This window comes from Callospermophilus lateralis, chromosome 5 (genome assembly GCF_048772815.1).
Source record: "Callospermophilus lateralis isolate mCalLat2 chromosome 5, mCalLat2.hap1, whole genome shotgun sequence".
Lineage (NCBI taxonomy): Eukaryota > Metazoa > Chordata > Mammalia > Rodentia > Sciuridae > Callospermophilus > Callospermophilus lateralis.
The window spans coordinates 3,782,866-3,810,523 of NC_135309.1; the positions used below are offsets into that span (position 1 = coordinate 3,782,866).

Consider the following 27,658-nt stretch of genomic DNA (forward strand, 5'->3'; position numbering starts at 1 on the left):
ACTTCATGCCATGGGTATACCCTCCAGGCTCAGGTGTACCCATCGCAGGTGCAAGGTTGTCAGAGGGAAGGTGCTGCCCCCTGTGAGCTGGGGTCCTACTGAGCCTGTGTTCCACTTCAGAGCTCCAGGGTGACTTTTAATCTTTAATTTTTTTTGACTTTTCTTTTTTCTTTCTTTTCTTTTCTTTCTTTCTTTTCTTTCTTTCTTTTTTTTTTTTTTTTGAAAGACCAAGAAGTCACACTTGTTTGTAAGAACAGTGGCCAGAGATGCAATGACCAGGCAGGGACTATTCATATGGGTTAGATGTTCTTTGAACAGAGTCTGGGCCTTGGGTACCTCCCTCGTGCTTAGTCATTGTAACAATGGGTGACAGGAACAGAGGTAAGAGTCATGAAGCCACATGGCTCTCCTGTGGAACTAGGTGGGGAAACAGGGGAGGATACTGTATTTCTAACTCATCTTCTCTCCCCAGGTGAGCATTCCAAATGTCAAGGATCTGCCCAGTAAGCAAAATACCTCAGTTTATCCCAAGGTTGAAAACAAATGAACTTAAATCACCACATCACAAAAGGCAGCTAACTTGAAGACTAAAAATGTCACCTGGAAATAAAGGTGGGGGCACACAATGGAGAAATGGGGCAGAACATAATGGAGAAGAGGAAGAGGTGTAAATCCAGCAGCCTACACACCATGTATGTCAGAGGAGCAGGCTCCCACACACACGGGCTCGGTAATACCAGGTGGACTATTTGTTCACAGTATTAAAGGGCATCTAGAATTTCGCTACAGTAAGGAATTGAAAGTTGCCTGAAGAATGGGCACAGAAAGGCTGCGTCAGAAGATGGCCTGTCACTCAGGAGGGTGGAGCTGTTGGGCCTTCCTGTTGACCACTGTATTGCGAAAAGTGCAGAAGGGGAAGGGGTGGCTTTAGTCACCTGATGTCATTCCTTTCCCTGGGTCCTTTGTCTCATCTCATCTAGCTGTCTTTTCATCTCCTTCCATCCTTCGAATGTCGTCCATGGTCAGGTTCACCCACTTATGAACAGTGAACAGAACAGCTGCCTGTGGAAGTTTGTGAACAACGCTTCTCATTGTTCTGCAGGCCCCACCACTTGAACTTGACAGTGACCAGTGTGTGTGTGCACATATATGGGCAGTCTTTCTGATTTACAAGTTCTTACTTCCACTTTGGGCCCAAGGGTCCTCGGCCTGTTTTGACAGACTTGAACTGCAGGGTCTTCCTCTGCCCTGTAATCCTTGCTAAGTACTTGACTTTGCTCTTCAATGTCTACATATATGGCCTCCACGTGTTTCCATGTATCGGGCTACAGTTTATGCACATTCTCCTGGGTGCCAAGATCTGGTTTGTGCCAGGTTTCAATTTTAATCAGAAAGTCCTCTTTCATGTACTCATTTGTAATAGCAGTTCTGCAATATGGGTAGGCATTCCATGTTTTTTCATGTATATTCAGGGGCCAGCATTCGAATAAATGTGAGTACCCTGCTCTTTAGGTGGTAGATCTTGTGGGTATACTGGCCTTTCTCACCATCCTTCTCACAGGGTCCACTCACTAGGGCCTCCACACCTTTACCACCACCAGTTTCATTTTTGCTGGCCTTGGCCACAGAATACAGCTGCCCCACTTGATACTACATCTACCCAGATCCTTTTTTTGGCTTTTCACTATTAATTTATGACAAGCATTCCACATCCACAATTCTCTCCAGTCAAAAATTCTTTGAGACAATGCTGTCACCTTGGCCAGTTGGAGGATGGAGTCATCTGACTTGCCCATCCTGTGAATGGCCCCCAAGACAGTGTAGGTTTTAAGCTGGCCATTAAACCTGCCAGTGACCGTGTCCACTTCCTCCACGTCCATCTGGACGGAAAGTGGTCCTTGGCACCAATCATGCTGTTGCTGGTGGTGCATTTCCACAGCACGTACAGGTTCATGAACTCAACCATCTTGTTCTGGACATTGAAGCATGCCTGCTGCCTCCACCAAGAGCACTAGCACAGAAGGGAGGAGCCAGGTTGAATTGTGCCCACTGGAGCATGGAGACCATGTGGAGAGCTCGAATATATCTGGAAGCCAAGGTCTTACTGGCTATCTTTGGTCCCTTTGGGTGATTTTGTCATTCTACTGACCTACCATTTTTGTGACCTCTGCATAAGTGTATGCTAAGCTCAGCAGACCTCTGGCCTTTCCCACTGAAAACTAGAAATGGGACACACACAAATCCTGCAAAAGATTCCTCCCATCTTAATGAAAGCCATCTCTGAATCATTGATTTCTCTAGCTCTTTGCAGTCTGCCTAGCTGAGAGCCCCACTCCTTCCTTCTGGGACTAAAAAAGCATGTGTAGCAGGCTCTGTGGTTCATGCCTGTAATCCCAGAGGATTTGGAGGCTGAGGCAGGAGGATCATGAGTTGAAAGCCAACCACAAAAATGGCGAGATGCTAAGAAACTCAGTGAGACCTGTGTCTAAATAAAATCAAAACAGGGCTGGGGATGTGGCTCAGTCAAGTGCCGCTGAGTTCAATCCCCGATACTCTCCACCTGCAAATGTGTGTAATTGCCTTCAATGGGAACATGTGTATTTTGGGAAAGCTTAAGCTTGAGTTCACAGAGAATGGTTGTTCATATTTGGCTCTGAATAAAACATTTTCTTATTTCCTCTAAGCAGAGGTATTGCTTTCTCTGGACACTCACAACCCAGCAACACCCCAGAATGCCAAGGGGCCCAGCTTATCCCACGGTTGTGCCAATCTTTCCCTGTTAGACATTTGTTCATACTCACTGTATTACCAGGGCAAAACCACAAAACCACCACGTGACCATTTGCAAACACATAGGCTGATACCAGAAAATAAATCCAACATCTTTATTCATTTATAAGAATTTGCCAGTAATTTATTTTTTTTCTTTTTATTTCTTTTCTTTTCCCGTGTGTGGATCACAGGAACTTGTGCATGCCAAGCAAGAATTCTACCTCCTGGGAAAACCCCAGCTCCTGTTACTAATCTTAAAATTATCTTAACAACCTGGTGTAAGCCAGGCATGGTGGTGCACATCTGTCATCCCAGTGGTTCTGGTGGATGAGGCAGGAGGACTGCAAGTACAAAGCCAGCCTCAGCAACTTAGCAAGGCCCTTAGCAACTCAGGAAACTCTGTCTTTAAATAAAACACAAAAAAGTTGGGGATGTGGCTCAGTAGTGAGCACCCCTTGGTTCAATCTCTGGTTTAAAAAAAACAACAATAACCAAATCAGGTATAATGGTATATACCAATAATCCCAGCTACTTGGGAAACTTAGGCAGGAGGATTATGAATTCAAGACCAGCCTGGGCAATATAGTGAGAACCCCATCTCAAAATTAAATACTTTTCAAATAATAATTTAATCATATGACCAGTATAATCATAACATGATAAACACTCATCTCTGCGACCTGTTATGAATTGAACTTATATGTCAAATTCTATCCCCAAAATCTTATTAGGAAATAGGGTAGTTGCAGGTGTAAATAGCTTAGGTGATGTCATATTAAACAATGATGTCCTTATAAAAGGAGGAGACAAAGACACACAGCTCAGTTGGTTCAGGTGCTAACAGAAACCAGGGCCCTGGAGGGCTCCTAAATGGAGACTGTCCTCACAGTCTGGAGCTGAGAAGCCGAAGAGAAGGTGCCATAGACACCTGCCTGGGCGGGCTGCTTCCTGTCTCACAGATGGCCACCTCTTCTCTGCTCACTTGGTTAAATGTGTTAGAAACACCAGGTTCCGTTAAGAATCAGACATGGGCTCTCAGAAGTAGCTGGGCAAGGAAAAGTTTATTTCTGCAGACAGCACGCAGCTGAACAAAGTGGCAAGCAAGCACACTTGGATGAGCAGTCCCTCTGATTTTATCCCCAACCCAGCACTGACCCTTGCTCTGATGGGAGGAGCCTGGTATCAAGAAGTGCCTTTGCTGCCCCCCACCCCTTTTCTCTACGGCAGGAAGTTCTTCTGGTGGGGGGAATGTGTTTCCGGGCAGACGGTTCTTACTTCTTTACCTAAGTTTGTATTTCTAAACAAGGATCCCTACCTCTGCTTTCTGTTGCTTTTCTCTAGTTAACCTACATGTTAATGCTTTGCAGGGTGGGAGAAGCACACCTCGAAAGAGGAACCCGGAGGAAGAGGAAGGAAGGAAAGATGGCTTTGTGGTCACTCTGGGGTTGCTGGTGGCGCGGGCTTTGCCACCCTCTGGGGGTGACAGCCATGTAGGCCTGCTGCTCAATTCTGCAGGCGCAAGGGGGAGCGCGGGATTCCTCTTGGGGGAAAATACACCCCTGGTTCAGCCCGCCCTGCCCCAACAGCTCTCACTGGCTCCCCTTTCAGAACGGGCACACGCTCTCTGCAACCCGGCGTACCTCTGGGCCTGGTGTCTGGCTTGCACCTATCTCACCAGTCCCCCACGCTTTCCAGGCTTCTGCAGAGTCGCTCACGCCTTCCAGGCCTCTGCAGGGTCGCCCACACCTTCCAGGCCTCTGCAGGACCACTGAGCCATACCCCACCCAGCCTGGGGCCTTCAGCCCTGCATCTCTTCAGCCAGCCCTCGGACGTGACTGCCTGGAGCCTGGGCTTTGGTTTTGGCCCCAGGTTAGGGACGGGCAGAGAAGGCCCTGGTGGGATTTGCCCCACGTAAGCTGCAGGTGCAGGACATTGCTGGTCAATATATTTTTAAGCATTTGCCCCACCTAAGAAACCTTACCTTTAGAATAGGTATTCTTTATGTGTGTGTGGGGGGGGGAATGGGAGAATGGGGGGGGAGGGCACGGGGGGGGGGGGCGGCACTCCACCCAGCCTATTTATGTATTGGATTTGGAAACAGGGTCTCACAGAACTGCTTAGCACCTCCCCTTGCTGAGGCTGGCTTTGAACTCACAATCCGCCTGTCTCAGCCTCCCAAGCCACTGGGATAACAGGCGCGGGACACACAACGGTAGGGCTAGGTATTCTGATTTTTGATAAGGGCGGGCATCTGGCGTGGAGCACAAAAGAAAATGCCAATCCTGGGTGCAGCTCAGGGTAGGGCAATTGTGCTCTTACCTACCACGTGCAAGACCCTAGGTTCAAACCCAAGGGCTGAGAGGAAAAGAAGACCTCACCACACCCCGCAGGGTTACCTGTGCACCTTAGCCTTTCAGTTCCTGTTCAGGCCCAGGAGCCTAGGGCCCACCATTGGGCTACTGCCCCTCCGCCTGGGCAGTTTTTCTTCTGTCTCTTATGAAGGGTAAGAGTTTCCCGTGAGAAGGGGAGGTAAACTCAGGACGTAGGGGTTCAGGGCGCACGTGGTGCAGGTGCAGGTCCAAGGCACACACTGCTCATTTAGGAAAGCTGGTACCTATTCAGGGCAGAATGGGGCTGCCTCCAGAGGACAGCAGCCTGCCTCAGGGGTGTTTATGGAGGGCCAGGAGTAGGGGTGGTGCTACAGGTGGAGCCAGGTGGAGTCACAGGGTTCCCTGCCAGTTTTCTCTGCACTTGTGCCTTGTCCCAACACAAGTCCAAGATTTAAACTTTGCATTGTATTATAATGAATCAGGTTTTAATTTGTGTGAAAAATCAGTACTCAAATCTTTAGAAAAAAAATCTAGAAATGTGTTTTAACTGAGTCAACTGGGATACTCACAAAATCCCTCTTACACAATTCATGTTCCATAAATGCTTTGCAACTTCCTCTGAGGTTTCATGACCTGTTTAAACCTGCAACTTGCTACTTATGCCAGAAATTTTGCCCTGTGTGCCTCTGCCCCTCCAGGAACAATACATCATTCTACATTAAAACAAAACAAAACAAACTATATATCCATCTATCTATCTATATATACACACACACATATATTATGGATGTATATATATACACACACGCACACTCAACAACTATTCTATATGTACTTTCATGTTATTGAAGGTGACTGGGAATATTAAATGATTTGTCATGTTTTTTGCATTCAGTGGGCTTTTGTACAATACCACTACTTTCAGGTTTAAAACAGAACCCCCAAATGAAAGGCATTTCACATTTTTTCTCTTTAGTAGGGATTTTTTTCCTGATGAGTTGTTTGATGTTTTATAATGTAACTACATGAAGCAAAGGCTTTCCCACATTTTTACATATATGGGCCATCTCTCCAATGTGAGTTCTTTCAAGCAAATAAAAGTGACTAGATGTAGTGATGGATTTCCCACACTGCTTACATTAGTCAGGTTTCTCTGTAATATGAGTTAATTCATGTATGTAAAGGTAAACAGAAGTAGTGAAGGCCTTCCCACATTGTTTACAACTACAAGGCTTTTTTCCTGTATGAAACTGTTCATGTATGTGAAGGGAAAAGGAACTAGTGAAGGCTCTCCCACATTGTTTACATTTATAAGGCTTCTCCCCATTATGAAATCATTCATGTCTGTGAAGGTGAGCAGACCTTGTGAAGGCTGTCCCCCACTATTTACATCCATAGGGCTTCTTTCCTTTATGAGTTCATTCATGTGAATGAAGCTATCTGGATCCAGCAATGACTTTTCCACATTGTTTACATTCATAGAGCTTTTCTCAAGTATGAGTTCATTTATGTATTTAAACCTAAAAGGAAGTAGTGAAGGCTTTTCCCAATTATTTACATTCCTAGAGTTTCTCTACAGCATGACTTTGTTTATGTCTTTGAAGATAAGATGTAGTGAAGGCTTTACCACATTGCTTACATTCATAGGGCTTCTTTCCAGTATGACTTTGTTTATGTCTTTGAAGGGAACTGGAATAAACAAAGGCTTTCCCACACTGCTTACATTCATAGGGCTTCTCTCCAGTATGAGTTCGTTTATGTCTATGAAGGTAAGAGGAACAACTGAAGGCTTTCCCACATTGCTTACATTCAAAGGGCTTCTCTCCAGTATGAATTTGTTCATGTTGGCAAAGGGAAGTTGAAGAAACAAAGACTTTCCCACACTGCTTACATCCTTAGGGCTTCTCTCCAGTATGAATTTGTTTATGTCTTTGGAGGGAACTGGAATAAATAAAGGCTTTTCCACATTGCTTACATTTATAGGGCTTCTCTCCAGTATGAATTCGTTCATGTTGGCAAAGGGAAGTTGAAGAAACAAAGGTTTTCCCACATTGCTTACATTTATAGGGCTTTTCTCCAGTATGAATTCGTTTATGTCTTTGAAGATAAGAGGAACAACTGAAGGCTTTCCCACATTGCTTACATTCATAGGGCTTCTCTCCAGTATGAATTCGTTTATGTGTTTGAAAGGAGTAAGTAAAAGTTTTCCCACATTGCTCACATTCATAGGGCTTCTCTCCAGTATGAATTCGTTTATGTTGCTGAAGGTATGTAGAAGAAGCAAAGGCTTTCCCACATTGTTTACATTCAAAGGGCTTCTCTCCAGTATGAGTTCTTTTATGTCTTTGAAGTTGAGAGGACTGAGTAAAAGCTTTCCCACACTGCTTACATTCATAGGGCTTTTTTCCAGTATGAATTCGTTCATGTTGTCGAAGGGAATTGGAATAAACAAAGACTTTTCCACATTGTTTACATTCATAGGGCTTCTCTCCAGTATGAATTCGTTTATGTGTTTGAAGTTGAGAGGAATGAGTAAATGCTTTCCCACACTGCTTACATTCATAGGGCTTCTCTCCAGTATGAATTCGTTTATGTCTAGAAAGGTAAGAGGAACAACTGAAAGCTTTCCCACATTGGTTACATTCATAGGGCTTTTCTCCAGTATGAATTCGTTTATGTACTTTAAGGTAAGAGGAACAACTGAAGGCTTTCCCACATTGCTTACATTCATAGGGCTTCTCTCCAGTATGAATTCGTTTATGTGTTTGAAAGGAGTAAGTAAAAGTTTTCCCACATTGCTCACATTCATAGGGCTTCTCTCCAGTATGAATTCGTTTATGTTGCTGAAGGGATGTAGAAGAAGCAAAGGTTTTCCCACATTGTTTACATTCAAAGGGCTTCTCTCCAGTATGAGTTCGTTTATGTCTTTGAAGTTGAGAGGACTGAGTAAAAGCTTTCCCACACTGCTTACATTCATAGGGCTTTTTTCCAGTATGAATTCGTTCATGTTGTCGAAGGGAATTGGAATAAACAAAGGCTTTTCCACATTGTTTACATTCATAGGGCTTCTCTCCAGTATGAATTCGTTTATGTGTTTGAAGTTGAGAGGAATGAGTAAATGCTTTCCCACACTGCTTACATTCATAGGGCTTCTCTCCAGTATGAATTCGTTTATGTCTAGAAAGGTAAGAGGAACAACTGAAAGCTTTCCCACATTGGTTACATTCATAGGGCTTCTCTCCAGTATGAATTCGTTCATGTTGGCAAAGGGAAGTTGAAGAAACAAAGACTTTCCCACATTGTTTACATTCATAGGGCTTCTCTCCAGTATGAATTCGTTTATGTGTTTGAAGTTGAGAGGAATTAGTAAAGGCTTTTCCACATTGCATACATTCATAGGGCTTCTCTCCAGTATGAATTCGTTTATGTTGCCAAAGAGAAGCAGAATAAACAAAGACTTTCCCACATTGTTTACATTCATAGGGCTTCTCTCCAGTATGAATTCGTTTATGTGTCTGAAGTTGAGAGGAATGAGTAAAGGCTTTCCCACACTGCTTACATTCATAGGGCTTCTCTCCAGTATGAATTTGTTTATGTCTTCGAAGGTAAGAGGAACAACTGAAGGCTTTCCCACATTGTTTACATTTACAGGGCTTCTCTCCAATGTGAATTCGTTTATGTATTTGAAGATGAAAGGAATAAGTAAAGGTTTTCCCACATTGCTTACATTCATAGGGCTTCTCTCCAGTATGAATTAGTTTATGTCTACGAAGGTAAGAGGAACAACTGAAGCTTTTTCCACATTGTTTACATTCATAAGGCTTCTCTCCACTATGAGTTTGTTTATGTGTTTGAAGATAAAAGGAATAAGTAAAGGCTTTGCCACATTCCTTACATTCATAGGGTTTCTCCCCAGTATGAATTCGCTGATGTCGCTGAAAGGAAGAACAATATATGAAGGCTTTCCCACATTGTTCACACTGATAGGGTTTCTTTCCATTATGAGTCCATTCATGTGAATGAAGCTGACTGGATGTAGCAAACACTTTCCCACATCGTTTACATCTATTAAGCGTCTCTCCAGTATGAAATCGTTCATGTATGTGAAGATAAGAGGAACGACTGAAGGCTTTTCCACATTTTTTACATTCATAGGGCTTCTCTCCAGTATGAGTTTGTTTATGTCTTTGAAGGTGAGAGGAACAAGTGAAGGCTTTCCCACACTGTTTACATTTATGGGTCTTCTCTCCAGTATGTGTTCGTTTACGTATTGGAAGATAAGAGGAACTAGTGAAGACTTTACTAGATTGATTACATCTGTAAGCTGTCTCTCTGGAATGAGATTGTTGAAATTTTTGAAAACACAAGGAACAACTTAACTCTTTTCCACATGTTAGACATTCATAAGTTTCATCTATAGTGTGCACTGATGCTTGTCTTTGAACACTTGTGTGAGAAATTAAAGATGTTTTCTTCTGTTTAAGTTCATATAGCTTCCCTGCACTTAACTCATTCTCATACAATTTGTTTGCAGACTGAGATATAATGTGCCTATTAAGGAAAAAAAGATATATAAAGACTTGTCCATATATACTATTCACATGGACTTACTCTAATGGGAAAGTCCTGGTGAAGACTAAGATTTGGAATCTCACACTGAGTACCTATTTAAATTTTTCCAGAACCTACCATATGACTTCTGTTTTTTTTTTTTTTTAAATTACATGGATATTTATGGTTGGCTTATTAACACTTTTAAATATTCATTAGTCAGTATGGCACGTACACTATTACCAATGTCAGGGAAAATATTGATTTTTCTGTCATGTTTAAACTGTTTGAAAATAAATGTAATGATGACTTTGCAACACTGCTTCTCATAGATAGTACTAAAATGGTGGTATCATAAGAGCAGTTAGTTAGCATTGTCAACAAATCAATAATTTTTGAAAATATGAAACATATAACTTCCATTAAAGTTCTGGTTAAATAGGAATAACTATAATTCATATCATGGTTGTTTTCTCTGCTTGTTTATAAAATTATAGGATATGTTACAATTCCATCAAGATACTGTGTTTCTTCTACTGAATACAAATTACCTTAGTGCTCTTTCAGTATTTCTGTTCCGATTTTTCCACTTGTCTCCTAAAATGTAGACAGAGAACAATCATGAATCATTATGATTTTAGAATAAATATGGCATTTATAATATGGACTGCTCTAATGCAAAAATAAAAATGAAGAAAAAAGAGAAAAATTATGGGATTCATGCTCAGAGTGAAATGATATTAGGCCCATTTTATTCCCCAAAGTACTCCCTTTTCACATTCCAAATCCCTGAGGAAAAAAAAAAAACTCTCACTTGGCAGGCCCAGTGTCCCACACATATAATCCCAGCAGATTGGGTGGCTGAGGAAGGAGGATCTCAGGTTCAATGCCAGCCTCAGCAACTTATGGAGGCCTTGTCTCTAAATAAAGTATAAAAAAGGGCTGTAGATGTGGGTCAGTGGTTGAACACACCCAGATTCAATCCTTGGTAAAAACAAAAACAAACAAACAAACAAAAAAACAACCTCCCAATTTCTCAGTGATTGACTATATAATAAAACATCATCTTTACCTATAGAAGCCAGGTTTCTAAGGACTTCTTGCATCACGTCTCTGTGGAGATTCTTCTGGGAGAGATCCAGCAAAGCCCACTCCTCCTGGGTGAAGTTCACAGCCACATCCTCAAAGGCCACTGAATTCTAAAATATTCCAGAAAAGAGTAGTGCATGCCAGGAGAGATTGATAGCATGAGGGCTCTATTCTTATCATAAGACACATTTGCACATTTCTGTGATCTCCAAATATTCATTCCATGATTTTGTCATCAAAACTTGTACTCTCATTGTACACTCACTTGCCCAAACAGAGGCATATTAATACAAGACCGGAACTATCCAAAAAAGCATGAGCAGAGCAAAAACACCCTTCTCCTTGTGGAGTCCAGGGAGTAAGGTATGCTCCTGGGTCACCCCAACACCTTTGTGAGTGCATGTTTAATTTATGGAATAATGAAGCCCTACTACCTTATGTGCAAAAGAGAGTTAAATTGCTGGGTGCAGTGGCGCACACCTGTAATCCTAGTGGCTTGGGAGCCTGAGACAGGAGGATCGTGAATTCAGAGCCAAAAAAGCAAGGCACTTAAGCAACTCAGTGAGACCCTGTCTCTAAATAAAATATGAAATTGGGCTGGGGATGTGGCTCAGTGGTTGAGTTCAATCCCCACTACCAAAAAAAGAAAAATGAAAAAGAAAAGAGAATTAATATTAGTCCTCCTAACAGTATGTACACTTAGAAGTATCAGCTGACAAGTTGGAACTTTGCTGGTAGGGGGAACTAAGGACATGGGAGGATCCCACCAAACTATGCAGTAACATTGAGTCATAATGCTGAGACTATAGGTAAAAAACACGATCTTTACTGAATGTATGCCTTCCTTCAGAAACCCAGTTATTTTGTTCCACTCATACCTTAGAACTCCTAGTCAGGGAACAAGCATGGGAGATGGGGCAGCTGCCCCTGCAGCAGTTTTGCCTCTTCCCTGAAATTTACCATGAACTGCAGAATGGTGATTTTTCTGACTATTCCTACAAATGTATAATATTTTCCCTTTAGAAACACTGCCAGTATATCACAGTGAAGATCTCGCTCTCTCTCTCTCTCTCTCTCTCTCTCTCTCTCTCACTCACTCATACACACACACACACACACACACACACACACAGGCTCACTGCTTAAAGCATAGGAAGAAGAAAGATGGCATTTTTCAGTATGCCCAGAGAACTCCAACCTTCCTGGCACTACATTTAGAAGAAATTATTTCCAAAGACTAAATTACCTGAGATTATAAGTCAAATCTTCTGGGGGAAAAGAGAACCACCAACCTCCATCTGCCCCCAGTCTTCCTGTCTAATCAGAGAGGAGGAAAGGCTGAGAAGTGCTCATGAAAAATGGCTCTAGAAGGACTGGAATATGAGACCTGCTCCATTCACCAGGTCCTTTCGATGCAGCAATGGAAACAGTAGCCAGGAAAATTATGTAAGGAGAAACAGTGAAAAAGAGATGCACCCAAATTGAAAAGGAAGAGTAAAATTATCTCCCTTCACAGATACTCAGTTCCATAAGTGTATGAGCAACCTGAGAAAGGCATTCTGGAAATAATACCAACAATTAAAACAATGTCCCAAGAAGGGGGCTTATATACTGAAAACTACAAAATGTTCCTAAAAGAAATGAAATAAGACACAAATAAATGGAAACATACCTGTGTCATGAGCTCAAAGTATTACCATTTTAAAGACCACCCAAGGAACCTGGGCTGAGACACAATACCCTTGCCCTGTGGCAGCAGGACCTCAAGCTCACATCCAAGGAATGAGGCAGGGTTGGCCTCTGAGCACAGGAAAGGGAAGCCATCAGGATCCTACTGCCACTGACCACAAACTGGGGGAGCAATGGCAGGAAGCTGCCCAAGTTCTACGAAGCCTAGAAAGATTACCACAGTCTGCCTGGGTCCCATGCTGGAGGAAAGCTGCTTGGACACACATTGACACAGAGAGATGGCCCCTGATGTGGCAGCTCCCTGCAGAAGGCTGGGATGAGAAGTTGCCCAAGTCCCCTGGAAGCTGAATGGGAAGGTGACCCCATTGTCACTGGAGGCAGCAGGAGGTGGATCAAGGCAGAAATTTGTTTGCTCTAAGGCAGCGAGCGGAGAGCAACAGCTCCCATCTGGTAGTGTTGGGGCCAGACCTGGGGAATGCTGGGCACTGTTTGGACACCAGCTGGATGCTGCATCAGTCACTCAGCAAAAGAAATGGACACCTGCTGTTGATGACCTGGGACACCGGAAGTTAAAAAAACCAGAGGACTAGTGAAGTCTTTGTATTCAGGACTAAGGACAGCACCCTGATGAGTCATGCTGGCCAGAGTGGGGGGACATTTCTGCACCACAGATGGGCCTGCAGAGAATCCACAGCCACAGGACCTGTCCTCAGACACAGCCACCAAGCTCCCTGACACATTAAAAAGCATTCTGCTGAGTAGAGCGGGTACTCACTGACCCACAGCAAATATGACGGAACCTAACAAAGTGCTGCACCCCTGGGCAGTCAACCACTGGCCCCAGGGATGGCCCACCAGAACTGCCCAGTGGATGTTCACAGCAATTAGTGGAGTGCCTTATGTCCCAGCACCTCTGGAAGGACACAAAGTCACAGAGTGACAGACATCGTCTACATGTCCCAAAATATAATGAAATCCAAACTGAGGTTCAGCAAGACTTTTCATCACCTTGACATGTTTTATTATAAATAACTCTAATGTCAGCTTTTTTTTTTTGGTACTTTGTGTTGAACCCAGGGACACTTAAACACTCAGTCACATCCCTAGCTCTTTTTAATGTTTAGAGAACTGTTGAATGAAATGGAACAAATTATGCTATGTGCTGTATAAATATATCACAGTGAATTCCAATGTTACATTTACATATAAAGCATATCATTTCAAAGTGAGGAACACAGATAGGGCTGGGGCTGAGGGAGCACAGATGTGTCATGTTCAAGGGACTGATAAGCAGCCTACCAGCTGGACATCTCCCACCTGGTCCTGCTCACTAAAACACTCCATGATCACCCTCCCAGGAGACCTAGACCATGACTCTAGTCTACGAGGCTTTCAGGTTTGCATAGCACTGCACTGGGGTGGGTGGTCCTTATGCTCTGGGAGAGTTTTCCTCCTACACAACTGTGAGAGAATGCAAGGGCAGGAATCACTGCTGACCTGGCCCCTCAGCACCAGCATCCACGGGCTCACTGTCCATCTGTCTCCAAGGAATGGGAACAGGGCTTGGGGGACACAATTTCCCAATGAGGCAGTTGTTTAGATATGACATGTTACAGGAAATTCCTCAGCCCCAGGGCTTCCAGCTGCTCCCCTGACAACGTGTGCCCCACACCTCAGGCTGTCCTCTAGGAGGAGCTGACCCAGGGCCTGAAATTCCCTGTACCTACAGGACACAGGGCAGTGGTGGGCACCTGTGGCAGCCCAGGAAACGCCAGGACAGTGGCTCAGGATATGCTACTCTGTGAAGTGTCTAAAGGGAAGCTTTGCTCAAAGACATTAAGGCATCTGTGCTGGGAGAAGACAAGGACAGTGGAGCTCCAGGTGGCTGCTCTCTACTTTCCCCTCATGGTAGATATTCACAAACAGGACACAAATATTTTAAAAAAGTATCCTGCATTACTGAGTGAAAAATTGATAATACTGTGCCCACTTGAATGTTGTGAATGGAAGAGTTGAAAATGGTGTGAACTGGAAGAGGAGTTGGAGTCTGGAAATGTGAGAGAGAGGTGCAAGCTTTGGGGTCTACTGCCAGCCCTAAGAGGGGCTAGCCTGGGAGAGCAAAGTGAATTGAGACCGTGTTTCAGAAACACGTGGAACATGGGGTGGGAAAGTGAGTACCTCCTGGGGGAGGAGGAACAGTGACCCCTAGACCAATAACCTTGAACACAGGAACACCATCCCTGAGTAAGTATCCCATGAAAAGGGTCTGCCTTCATTGCACACTGAGACTAGGGCTGGGTCCAGCTGGGCAGAGAGGGTTCTGCCAAAGTGGCTGCAGACCAGGCAGCACATTGGGAACCCACCTGCACCAGCCCACACCATAGCCTGAAGACATCAAGGGCTGAGCTGCAGCAGCATCTGACTCAGGTCTGGGCTGGCTGACTCTGGAGCTGACAGTGGAAGGCCAGAGTCCAGCCACAGCTGATTCCCACCAGTTCTAACCAGCCCACCTCCCTGAGCAGTCCTCAACCAACACTCACCATTTCCTGCCTTCTGGGGAGTCCTGACATCCTTCCTGAGGATCTCATAGCACCTGCAGATCACAGGGAGACGATCTGAGCCAGAGCCACTTGGGCCTCACACAGCAGAGAAGACACAGTCCTGGAGATGAATTCTGAGCTGCACAGGGTGAGAGAGAAAGTCCTGTGAGACTGTGGAAGGCCACCCTCTCACCAGTTGCCTGCTGACTAGTTGATGAACCCAGCTTAATTCCACCTTATGATTGGGAGCCATCTCATCACAAAGTCATGAAAAGTTAATTTCTGTTTTACCATAAATTGCTGAGATTTTTAAACTTATTTGGAACTCCTTCCGGTGCCTTGAACTCATCCATGCCTGGGCTCCCCCTGACCAGATAACCACCCTCTCTGAAACCTCAGTGGCACCTCATAAATTCTGATGTTGGGATCTGAATTTATTCCCTATCTTAAAATATCATGCCATGTAGATCACTAACCTGCTATCTGCCTTTGTATTATGCTTGTCAAAATCCTGTTACCTGTAAGTTCTCAAGACACCCCCCCCTTTGCAAATTTTTGGTGCTATAAAACCTTGTTCCTGGAAAGCTGGGGCGCTATTCTCTGGCCCAGGTTTTGGATGAGAAGGCCACTGGCAAGCTTTTGTGTACACAATACAAGCTTGCTTTAATTTGATTTAAAATTGGAGTTGGTGGTCTTTTCTTGGGTCATGGTTCAACACAGGCAGGGCTCCAGAAGACCCCTCTCTCACCCCAGGCCAAATATGCATATTTCGGGACCCTGAGTAACAGAATATGTATCCGATTTTTAGATAAATAAGGCCAGAAGGAAAGTTTCTTGGCAAAAGCTCCTCTTTTCAGGCAGGGTTTCTTTCCTGCAAGGGGACTGCCACACCAGGGGAATATTTCCACTTGTTCAGAACTGACCCCAGCTTTCTAAAGCAGGCCCTGTTGTCTTCCTGCTCTCAGGAGGCCCTTTCTGCACCTTCAGCCTGGACACAGTCACAAGCATATGTGAGGAATTACACACTTGGAGTGAGGAATTACACACATGATGTGAAGGGAGCCAACCATGACCTCAGAAAAGGTGAGTGCCAGGTCAGGCCAGACTGGAAAGGAAGGAGATGGGCATCCATCTCACTAGGGAAGAGCCTGGGGATACTAGGCAAGGCCACCTCACATTTGACTTTGTCAAGTCAGTTTTCAGTTAAGCAAATAGGAAGACAACAAGGAAATACAATTAAGTGCATGAAAAATTAGTTACATAGTAATAAAATGAATTAAAAATAAAGAAAATCAAACTCTTGAACCAGCTCAGGTAAGACGTCAGTTTCACCTGCAGTTCAGAATGAAAACCCACTTGCAGAGGAATATACACATTCCACACTGGAAGCCAGAACCTGACTGCTGAAATATGACCCTGAGGGAAGACACCAATGACACTGGCTTCTGTGGGGGCCATGCAACACTCCCCTGAGTCCATTCCCTCCAGGGTGCCCCGCTTTTCACTGACTGACACTAGCTATTCAGCCTGGAGAGTGAGACTATTAGTAAGAAACACCTGGCTCCTTTTGTTCACATAGTAAGTCTTTAATAGCCTGCTTACTGTTCCTTTCCTCAGATGTATTCAATGCATTCTTTAAAGCTGTAGGAGGGGGACTTGGATACAGCTCAGTTGGTAAAGGGCTTGCCTTGCATGTACAGGCACTGGGTTCAATCCCCAGTGCCACAAAAACAAAACCCCAAAACAGCTGTAGGAGAGAGGTATTTTTAAAATCAACCCCTTCCACAAACTCTTCCAGGAAAAGGGCATTTTTTTGCCCAACAACCACTAGATATTCCATTACCCTCTGGACATTCCTTTAGTCTACACAGCAGAGAAGAGTTCAGGTTTTTTTCTTCTTCTCCTTCTTCTTTTTGTGGGTTTTCATAATTGTAAAATTTATAGTGGAAGGGAGAAGATCAGTTAATGCCCGTAAAAATGAATTCTCCTGAGTCTCTGGCACAGAGCAACTGAGAACTTTAGCACCTGCCAATCCAACCACCACGAGGATTGGCAGATCCAGGAGGTGAGAGTTGATGTGCTGGATTGCTGGAAATTCATGGAGAGAGGTCTCCAAGGACCCAGGTGGGAGGGAGCTTTGTTCTCAACAGTATTACCAGGTTCATCACTAAAATGCACATTGGGAAATTAAGACCAGTTTGACCCATAGATGACCAAGAAAAATAAAAAGGACAAGTACTTAAGGAATCATCTACTGAGGAGAGAAATCAGGGGGACCCCTGAAGCCTCCATCTCCTGCTAATAACCATCACCAATATCAGAAGTCCTTCTTTCCTCCACACCTATCCCCAAAAGGCTGGTCATATATACCAGCTCTCCAAGAGAGGCCAGGGGGAAGATTCAAACCAGTTAAAGCACATATTCCTTTCTCCCTCCAAGACTTAAAATAGGTAAGAATCAACCTAGGAAAGTTTTCACAAGATCCAGATAAATATATTGAGGCATTTCAGAACTTAGGCCAGGGGTCTGATCTCATCTGGAAAGATATTATGCTATTCCTTAACCAAATTTTAACCTCCACTGAGAAGGTCACCCTAGAAGTAGATAAACAGATAGGGGATGACCTACATCTTGTTCACGGCCCAGCAGCACAAACGAGAAGCAAACCTAATCATCAATCTGGAGCACAGGTAGTTCCCAGAACAATCCTGCCTAGAATCTGAGTGATGAGCAGGATGCCTTGAATATTAGACATTTCCAGATGTTAAATCCTTGAGGCCTCAGGAAAGTCCTGCTATTTTCATGAAGAGACTCAGGGATGCAGTAAGAAAACACACCACCCTGGATCCTGAATCTATAGAGGGCCAACTATTTTTAAAAAATAAATTATTAAAGAAAATAAATAAAAGATAAATTTATTATTCAGTCAGCCCCAGGCATTTGGATATTACAAAAAGTGGCATACGGCCCTGGTCAAATCTCGTGTGATACCCTCTGGCTTGCAACTTCTGACTTTTAGAACAGATGTTAGAAGGAAAATAAAGAGAGAGCCTAGAAACAGGAAAAGGTGAAGCACTGGTCATAGACCTAAGAGGAGTGACCTTCCTGGATGAAAAAAAAAATGGAGTGCATCCTGAGCAACAAAATGTACTTGAAGAGGAAGGACATTTCAAACAGAATGCCCACAGGTGAAATGGCCACACTTGAAGCCCTGTCCTAAAAGTCAAGGTAATTGTTGGAGGAATGAATGTCCCTGGGGCATAAGTCTTCTAGGCCAGTCCCCTCCACACAGGCTGGCAGAGCCCTAGGTGGATTCCAATGGCTCTGGTAACTCCTATCACCATGAACAAGCCCCAGGTATGCTTCTCTATAGGGAGCCAAGAGGTCAGTTTCCTCTTGGACACCAGTGCCAGCTTCTCTGTAGTCACCTCTTAACTTAGACCTCTTTCCTGTCTGATGGGTGTCAGGACAGCCAATCACCAAAATGTTTATTCCCTATCTGAGTTATGAGAAGGCTTTGGAAGCCTTTGAGACATTAAAAAGGGGCCTTACTTCAAGACCCTGTCTCTAACTTACCTATGGAACAAAATTTAACCTGCTTGTCACTGACAGAGGAAAAATAACCCTAGAACTAGTCACAAAAGGGCTAAGGATAGTTGGTGAAGTGCTTACCTCACATGTACAAGGCACTGGGTTCAATCCCAGCACAACACACACACACACACACACACACACCCCACCCACATAGACAACAAATGCTTAACATAGTAGCTCCTCCTCCAATAAAAAGTAATGTCTCATAACTTTAGATCAGGCTCAGCTGAGAATAGGTCTGAGACACAAAGGGGGAAGAAAAAAAATAAAAAGTGTCTTTTACCTGAACTCATGTTAGTCTGAGGCAACAAGTAAACTGTATGCTGCTTTACTAAGATAATTAATGACTGTGTCACTTGTTCTAGGACTCTTTTTTTTTAATTCTATACTTTTGAGCTCCTGGTTTTATGGTGAAATTCACATTTTGTTCCTGCATAGCTAGGTTAATATGTTTTCCTAATCAGTCCTATTTTTGTTCAACTATACAGTTTTTTTGTTTGTTTGTTTTGTTTTTGCACACTGCTTTGATCAGAGGAAATTGGGAAGGGTTAGCTCTTAATCTAATAGGTTTTAAAAACTACATAGCCGGGAATGGGGTTGTGGCTCTGCGGTAGAGCATTTGCCTAGCACATACAAGGTCCAGGGTTTGATCCTTAGCACCACATAAAAATAAATAAACAAAATAAAGATATTGTGTCCAACTACAACCAAAAAGTAAATATAATACACCCCCCCCCCAAAAAAAACACTACATGGCCTGTGTTGTTTGTCTATGTGTGTGTACATGGGTATATTGTCATGTCTACATGTATTTGGGTATCAAAATTGGTATATGGATAAATGAGCCCTCACAAATTAAAATTTTTTAAAAAAGAAAATGCATCCAAATACCTTTAATTCCTGTGATTTAAAAAGTTTAATTTAAATCAGGTAAACAAATGGAAGTAAAGTCACAAGTTTCTCGAGGTGGTCCAACAACTAATAATATGTTGATATCTATAAAATGTCTAATATCGATTGTTTCCAGGAATTTTCTTCAACAAGGAAGAGAAAGCTAATTCTGTTAAATACACTCGTTTGAAATCTTGAGTTTTGAAAATGAGTAAATTAGATTTGACATATATGGTATTAATCATAAATGTGTTTATTAGAGACATCTAATTAATTTACAAAGTTAAAATGGTGTTAAATATAACATCAAGTCCTCTTTTTTAATTTTTTATGTTTTAATTAATTATACATGACAGTAGACTGCATTTATGCACTATGATATGTCCTACATAGATGGGATATAATTTCTCATTTTTCTGAGTGTACATGTTGTAGAACCATATTGGTCATGTAGTTACATATATACATACAGTGATAATATCTGTTTCATTCTACTGTCTTTCCTATCTCTACATCCCCTCCACTTCCCTCCCATCACTTCCCTCTATCTAATCTAAGGTAACACTATTCTTCTCTTGTGCCCCCCACCTTACTGTCAATTAGCATCTGCATATTAGAGAAAATACTTGGCCTTTGGTTTTGTGGAATTGGCTTATTTCATTTGGCATGATATTCTCCAACTCCCTCCATTTACAGGAAAATGCCATAATTTCACTCTTTTTTAAACTGAGTAATATTTCATTGAATATATATACCATATTTTCTTCATCCATTCATCTATTAAGGGACACCTAGATTTGTTCCATAGTTTAGCTATTGTGAATTGAGATGCTCTAACATTGATGTGGCTGCATCACTATAGTATGCTGATTTTAAGTCCTTCGGGTATAAACCGAGGAGTGGGATAGCTGGGTCAAGTGGTGGTTCCATTCCAAGTTCTCTGAAGATTCTCCATACTGCTTTCCATAGTGGTTTCACCAGTTTGCAGTCCCACCAGCAATGTATGAGTGTACCTTTCCCCCCACATCCTCGCCAACACTTATTGTTGACTGTATTCTTGATGATTGCCATTCTGACGGGAGTGAGATAATATCTTAGAATAGTTCTGATTTGCATTTCTCTAACTGCTAGAGATGTTGAACACTTTTTTATATATTTATTAATCGATTGTATTTTTCTTCTGTGAAATGTCTGTTCAGTTCCTTAGCCCATTTATTGATTGGGTTATTATTATTATTATTATTATTATTTGGTGTTAAGTTTTTTGAGTTCTTTATATAACTTAGAGATTAATGCTTTATCAGAGGAGCATGTGGTAAAGATTTTCTCCCAATCTGTAGGCTCTCTCCTCACATTATTGTTTCCTTTGCTGAGAAGAAGTTTTTTTTTAACCTGAATCCACCTCATTTATTAATTCTTGATTTTACTTCTTGTGCTTTAGGAGTCTTGTTAAGGAAGTTAGATCCTAGGCCAACATGGTGAAGATTTGGGCCTATTTTTTCTTCTATTAGGTGCAGGGTCTCTGTTCTAGTGCCTAAGTCTTTAATCCACTTTGAATTGATTTTTGTGCAGGGTGAGAGATAGAGGTTTAATTTCATTTTGCTACATATGGATTTCCAGTTTTGCCAGCACCATTTGTTGAAGAGGCTACCTTTTCTCCAGTGAATGTTTTTGGCTCCTTTGTCTAGTATGACATAACATATTTATGTGGGTTTGTCTCTGTGTCTTCTATTCTGGTCTACAATGGTATTGTGGGTCTCTTATTTTTCCAAATAAATTTCATGATAGCTTTTTCTATTTCTATGAAGAATATCATTGGGATTTTAATAGGAATTGTATTAAATCTGTATAATGCTTTTGTTAGAATGGCCATTTTGACAATATTAATTCTGCCTATCTAGGAGCATGGGAAATCTTTCCATCTTCTGAGGTTTTCTTCAATTTCTTTCTTTAGTGTTCTGTAGTTTTCATTGTAGAGGTCTTTCACCTCTTTTGTTAGACTGATGCCCAGGTGGGTTTTTTTTTTTTTTTTTTTTTTTGAGGCTATTGTGAATAGAGTAGTTTTTCTAATTTCTCTTTCAGTAAATTTATCACTGATGTGTAAAAATTTGTTAGATTTTATATCCTGCTACTTTGCTGAATTCATTTATTCTAGAAGTTTTCTGGTAGAATTTTTTGGATCTTCTAGATATAGAATCATGTCATTTGCAAATAGTAATAGTTAGAATTCTTCTTAACCTATTTGTATCCCTTTAATTTTTTTCTTTTGCTAATTGCTCTGGCTAGAGTTTCAAGGATGATGTTGAATAGAAGTGGTGAAAGAGGACATCCTTATCTTGTTCCAGTTTTTAGAGAACATGTTTTCAATTTTCTCCATTTAGAATGATGCTTGCTGGCCTTGGGCTTAGCATATATAGCTTTTACAATGTTGAGGTTATGTTCCTACTATCCCTAGTTTTTCTAGTGTTTTGAACATGAAGGGGTGCTGTATTTTGTCAAATGCTTTTTCTGCATCTATTGAGATGACCATATGATTCTTGTTTTTAAGTCTATTAATATGAAGAATTATGTGTATTGATTTTTGTATGTCGAACCAACCCCGAATCACTGGGATGAACCCCACTTGATCGTTGTGCACTATCTTTTTAATATGTTTTTGTATGCTATTTGCCAGAATTTTTTAATCTTTTTTTTTTGGTGGGGTTCTTTTTTTTTTTTTTGGAACTGGGGGTCAAACCCAGGGCTTTGCGAATGCAAGGCAGACACTTTGCCACTGAGCTACATCCCAGCCCTTGCCAGAATTTTATTGGGAATTTTTGCATCTATGTTCATTGGGGATATTAGTTTAAAGTTTTCTTTTCTTGATGTGTCTTTGGTTTTGGTATCAGGATGATATTAGCCTCACAGAATGAGTTTGGACAGGTTACTTCCTTTTCTATTTCATGGAATACTTTGAAGAGTATTGGTGTTAATTCTTCTTTGAAAGTCTTGTAGAACTCAGCTGATAATTCATCTGGTCCTGGGCTTTTCTTGGTTGGAAGGCTTTTGATGGCATTTACTATTTCATTGCTTGAAACTGATCTGCTTAAATCATGCATGACCTCCTCATTCAGTTTGGGTAAGTCATATGTCTCTAGAAACTTGCTTATGTCTTTAATATTTTTAATTTTGTTGGAATATAAATTTTCAAAATAGTTTCTAATTATCTTCTGTATTTCAGATGTGTCCATTGTGATATTTCCTTCTTCATCTTGTATTTTAGTAATTTGAGTTTTCTTTTTCCCTTCATTAGTATGGCCAGGGGTTTATCTATTTTATTTATTTTTTCAAAGAATCAACTTTTTATTTTGTCAATTTTTTTCAATTGTTTCAATTTCATTGGTTTCAGCTCTGATTTTAATTATTTCCTGTCTTCTACTACTTTTGGTGTTGATTTGTTCTTCTTTTCCTAGGGCTTTGAGGTGTAGTGTTAGTGTTCATTTATTTGTTGGCTTTTTATTCTTTTAATGAATGAATGCAATGCAATAAAGTTTTCTTTTAGTATTGCCTTCATAGTGTCCCAGAGATTGTGATATATTGCATCAGTGTTCTCATTTACCTCTAAGAATTTTTTTACTTCATCCTTAATTTCTTCTACTATCCTTTCATCATTATTTAGTATATTATTTAGTCTCCATTTGTTACAGTAGCTTGTATTCTTTATTTTATCATTGATTTCTAATTCCATTCCATTGTGGTCAGATAGAATGCAGGGTATTATCTCTGTTCTTTTGTATTTACTAAGAATCATTTTGTGGCATAAGATATGATCTATTTTAGAGAAAGAGACATGTGCTGCTGAGAAGAAAGTGTATTGGCTTGTTGATGAATGAAATATTCTATATGTGTGTTAAGTCTAAATTATTGATTGTATTATTTAGTTCTAAATACCAAGTAGTCTTAACTCCTTGAATTCTATAGGGTAAAAACACTTAACATTATTGGTGTTTTCATAAGTTGGTAAGTGAAAAAAAAAAAAGTCTAACATTGCTTTGTGTCAATACTGAAAACAAGGTTACTAACAGTCAAAAGTCCCAACAGGTATAATTCCATATACCTAGGATCCAAAAGTTCCCACCACATTTTAACTAAAGTACTGTAAATAAAAAAGTGTTTCACTTAAGTAAAATGATGAAATTTGTCTAAATTCAGAAATATACAAGGATCTCAGAGTGTAAATTTTAAAAATGAGTCAACAAGCTAGGAAAGAGAAAATTTAAATGGTGCTTAGTATGAAAATATATTTAGCAGATAAAAAGGAAATGTTTCTGATAAAGAAAGTGTGTTGTGGTAAAATTGCAATTAATCTATGTAAACAACAAGGGGGTTGTCTAAGTATGTGATAAAAAGGTCTGTGTGAATTTTAAATTCCAAGTTAAACTTTAAAAAGTTTGTGTGGGACTAAGTTAGTTGTATATAAACAAAACAATAAATTAAAGCTAATGTTTAAGGTTTTTCCCTAAGGTCAAATATTAATGTACTGATATACACCAAAGTTTACTCTATGTGCTGAAATGAAAAGAATTTCTTAAAACATTAATTTACTATTAACATTGTATCTGTTAAGTTTTATTCTTTAGACCAACTATCCTTAAAGAAATTAGGATCTGTATGACCTTTTTTTTAAGGTGCTGGGGATTGAATCCAGGACCTTGTGCTACGGAGTGAGCTACATCCCCAGCCCTGGGTATGTACAACTTTGATCAAAAAACTGTTATTTTAGTATATTGTACTCTTTTATAGAGTCTAGATTTTTCCTTAAAAGCTAAACTCGGTTGCTATAGAAACATCAATTAATTGTGGTGCTATTACTCTTATTTGTATATTCAATGTGTTCATATCTTCCTAGTATAAAAGTCTTTAAAGTAGAAGGTTTAAAAGACCATTGTATCAAGCTGGTGTTCTCCAAACTAAAGTAATAGTTATTTTAGACTTGTAAGTATAGCAAATTTTGTTGGGGATTATTTAAATCATTTAACGTTCTGTAATTTAACCTGTTAACAATAAGATATATGTAAATTTTTTGTTATTTTCTAACAGGGGTAAAAAAATTTAAATGAATTTTTCAAAGATAACATTGGTATTCTTGGCCCTGTTTAAATGTTAATATCATGAAACATAAAAGCATTTTACCATTTTCCACAAAAAGAAATTTAAAAGCTCTCTTAGCCTTTCTTTGATTCATGTTTCAGATATAATGTCATACTGTTTTAGCTATCATTCATAAAGACTTGGGAAAAAATTATGTAAATTTCATAAAATAATATTTAAGAAAGAGGCAAAGATCAGCTTCAGAACTAGAACATTTTACCTAAGATTTGTAAAGAGCTCTGCCTTATCAGAGATGTGGTGCTGCCTTCCACCTTACTGCAAGTTAGAATGACTCCAAACTAGGTCAGACTCCAGTTCACTTAAAGTTGTGTTCAAGATTGATTTTTGGGGCTGGGGATGTGGCTCAGGCGGTAGCGTGCTCACCTGGCATGCGTGCGGCCCGGGTTCGATCCTCAGCACCACATACAAAACAAAGATGTTATGTCCGCCGAAAAACTAAAAAATAAATATTAAAAAATTCTCTCTCTCTCTTTCTCTCTCTCTCTCCCTCTCTCTAAAAAATAAAAATAAAAAAAAATAAAGGCATCTGTCCATCTACAACTACAAAAAAAAAATTAAAAAAAAAAAAAAAAGATTGATTTTTGTTGTTATGACCACTGGGTCTTGGCCTGACACGGTGGTGCACACCTGTAATCTCAGGGGCTCAGGAGGTGGAGGCAGGAGGATTGCAAGTTCAAAGCCAGCCGCAGCAATTTATCAAGGCATTAAACAACTCAGTGAAATACTGTCTCTAATAAAATACAAGATAGAGCTAGGGATGTGGCTCAGTGGTTGAGTACCCCTGAGTTTAATACCCAGTACTCCCTCCCAAAAGAATACTATGACATCAAACAGGGGATATAATGTATAACTCAGCCAAGGGTCAAGATTATGTACAAACTCAACATGTTTTTACTCTTTTAATTTCATTTTGAATTTTCCTTGGAAACTTTAAATGTTATTTGTTAGTGATTTACAGAAGAACAAATTTCAATATAACAACCTAAGTTAATTTGAGATATTAGGCCATCGACTACAGACAGATAGTATATAATGCTAACTTAAAGTACTAATACAGACCCCAATTAAATAAAAGGAGTAAAATGACTATAAAATTATTAGCATTAAAATTAAAGCCCAGCACTGTTACTTTAAGAATGGTGAGATGGGCTTTGTGGATGTTTAAGACCAAGGCTTAAAGATTAAGGTTAAAGTAACAGGGCCAAGAACACCAATATTTTTGACTCTTGCCCTCTAAGTCAGCTTAAAACCAGGGAACCAGGGAACTTCTCCAAGATCTTTGCAACTCTGGGCCACATAACCTCCAGTCACTGAGACACTAAAAAAAAACCCCCAAAGCCAGCCAGTACACTTACTGCAAAGAGGAGGGTCACTGGAGAAGGGAGACATCCCGATGCTTCCAAGGAAGCTATATCATCAAGGGACACTGACACCCAGCAGACGGCACTAAAAGAACTAAGAAGCTGTTCTGAAGTTCCCTAAGAATGACCCTTATGGTAACTCAGCTGACTCTTGACAACAGGTAGGAACAAGTTCAATTTCACCATCTTGATCTTAACTATCTAGTAAAACAATTATAACCATAGCACTGTCATTCCTGGGAATTTAAAAGAAAAAAACAATAGTTACTTTACTGTAACTTAGCATATACACCTGTGTTAGCCACACCAAGAATAAGTAAAACTGAAGGCTACAAATGAGATTCCTAGGCAGGAGTGACTGATAACTATCAAGAGAAACTGCCAGAGTCAGAAAAAAGTTTTTACTCTGCCTACAGATCTGCCTAATCTCCTAGAAATTTAGGTTTATTCAGTGTTAGCTGGTATGATTATCTAGCCTTGAGTAAAAGAAATAAAGGGATCACTTTTAAATACAGAAGACAGCCCAATAAAAAGATATTCTACAAAAATCAGATGACATTAAGTAGCTTAAATGTAGTGTTTATTCCAGATAACTTTGGCAATATTGAAGATGTACATTCCCAAATAAATTCTTTGTCCTCTCCATCCTTAGTATGGGAATAACTTCTCAGTTCTTATACTGCCTGGGAAGAGATTATTGATGTACTTTTTATGATAGTCATGACACATTCGAGATGTTGTAACATTTCCTTTGCAATTAATCTCATTTCAGTACTCATGGCTTTTTGTTTCTCTTATAAGCATCCACCCCCACTTTCTTTACAACCGGTCCTTTCTGAACCAGACTTCTGCCACAGACCCTTGGACCAACCTGATTTCCCAAAGGGAACTCCATGCTGCTTGCCCCACCCTATGTTGTCCCCCCCCCTCCCCAATCTCAAAGCACCAAGAGTGGTTCTCACCATTTTCCTTAGAGGAATAAAGAGTCCCTAAAATTAGAGGGGAGAATGAAGCAAGAATTAAGGACAGGCAATGAGTATAGATATGTAATAGGATGAGATCAAGAAAATGGAGGCTTGTTTGGGTCTAGAAAGTTGGAGACCACCCCTGGGAGATTGGAGATTTAATGCATTCAGAGTCTTTTGATTACAAAGATTACTTGCCCATACTGCCCTTTCCAGGAGGTTGTTGATAAAGCACACCCTGAGCAGAAGGGGAGCTGCTAATTCATGCCCTCTGGGCTTCTTTCAGCCTGGATCACTTCATTTGGCCCTCCACCTGCCCATCTACTTCCCACCTTCTGGCCATCCCACCAGGCATCTCCTGGGCCTAATCACATACACAGAAAGGAGACAGATACAGGGGAAGACAGCAGGAGAACAAAGAAAATCTAAAATGTGTGAATGGGGCAGGATACTCTCACTTCTTGGGATAACAGGACACCAGCTATGGCCCCCTTCTCCCTTCTGGGAGAAGTCTCCGTTTCTATTTTTTAAATAAAACCTACTTTCTATGCATGCCTCAATGCCTTTCTCTAATGTTCAAGCCTCAATCCTTGAGGAAGCAGAACTCATCACTGATAACTGGTGGTATCCGTAATAAAAAAATCCTCCGATAAAGAAAGCCCAAGACTACGTGGATTCTCAGCTGAATTCTACCAGACTTTTAAAGAACTAATACAAACACTCCT

The 27,658-nt window shown here is 40.9% G+C and overlaps 1 protein-coding gene and 2 pseudogenes across 1 annotated transcript in view; all 3 read right to left on the reverse strand.

Moving 5' to 3' along the window:
• Positions 1-584: 584 nt before the first annotated feature.
• LOC143400070 (phosphatidylinositol transfer protein alpha isoform-like) lies at positions 585-1,712 on the reverse strand (annotated as a pseudogene).
• Positions 1,646-5,694, reverse strand: LOC143400071 (small ribosomal subunit protein eS21 pseudogene; annotated as a pseudogene).
• A 1,225-nt stretch (positions 5,695-6,919) lies between these two features.
• Positions 6,920-27,658, reverse strand: part of LOC143399541 (uncharacterized) — a 33,394-nt gene continuing 12,655 nt past the window's right edge. The window contains exons 3-6 of the mRNA XM_076856268.1: positions 14,972-15,110; positions 10,726-10,852; positions 10,205-10,250; positions 6,920-9,653 (exon numbers count right to left, since the gene is read on the reverse strand). Of these exons, the coding sequence (XP_076712383.1) occupies positions 6,998-9,653; positions 10,205-10,250; positions 10,726-10,852; positions 14,972-15,019 (2,877 nt within the window). The 5' untranslated portion in view covers positions 15,020-15,110 and the 3' untranslated portion in view covers positions 6,920-6,997. The remainder of the gene's footprint in view (positions 9,654-10,204; positions 10,251-10,725; positions 10,853-14,971; positions 15,111-27,658) is intronic.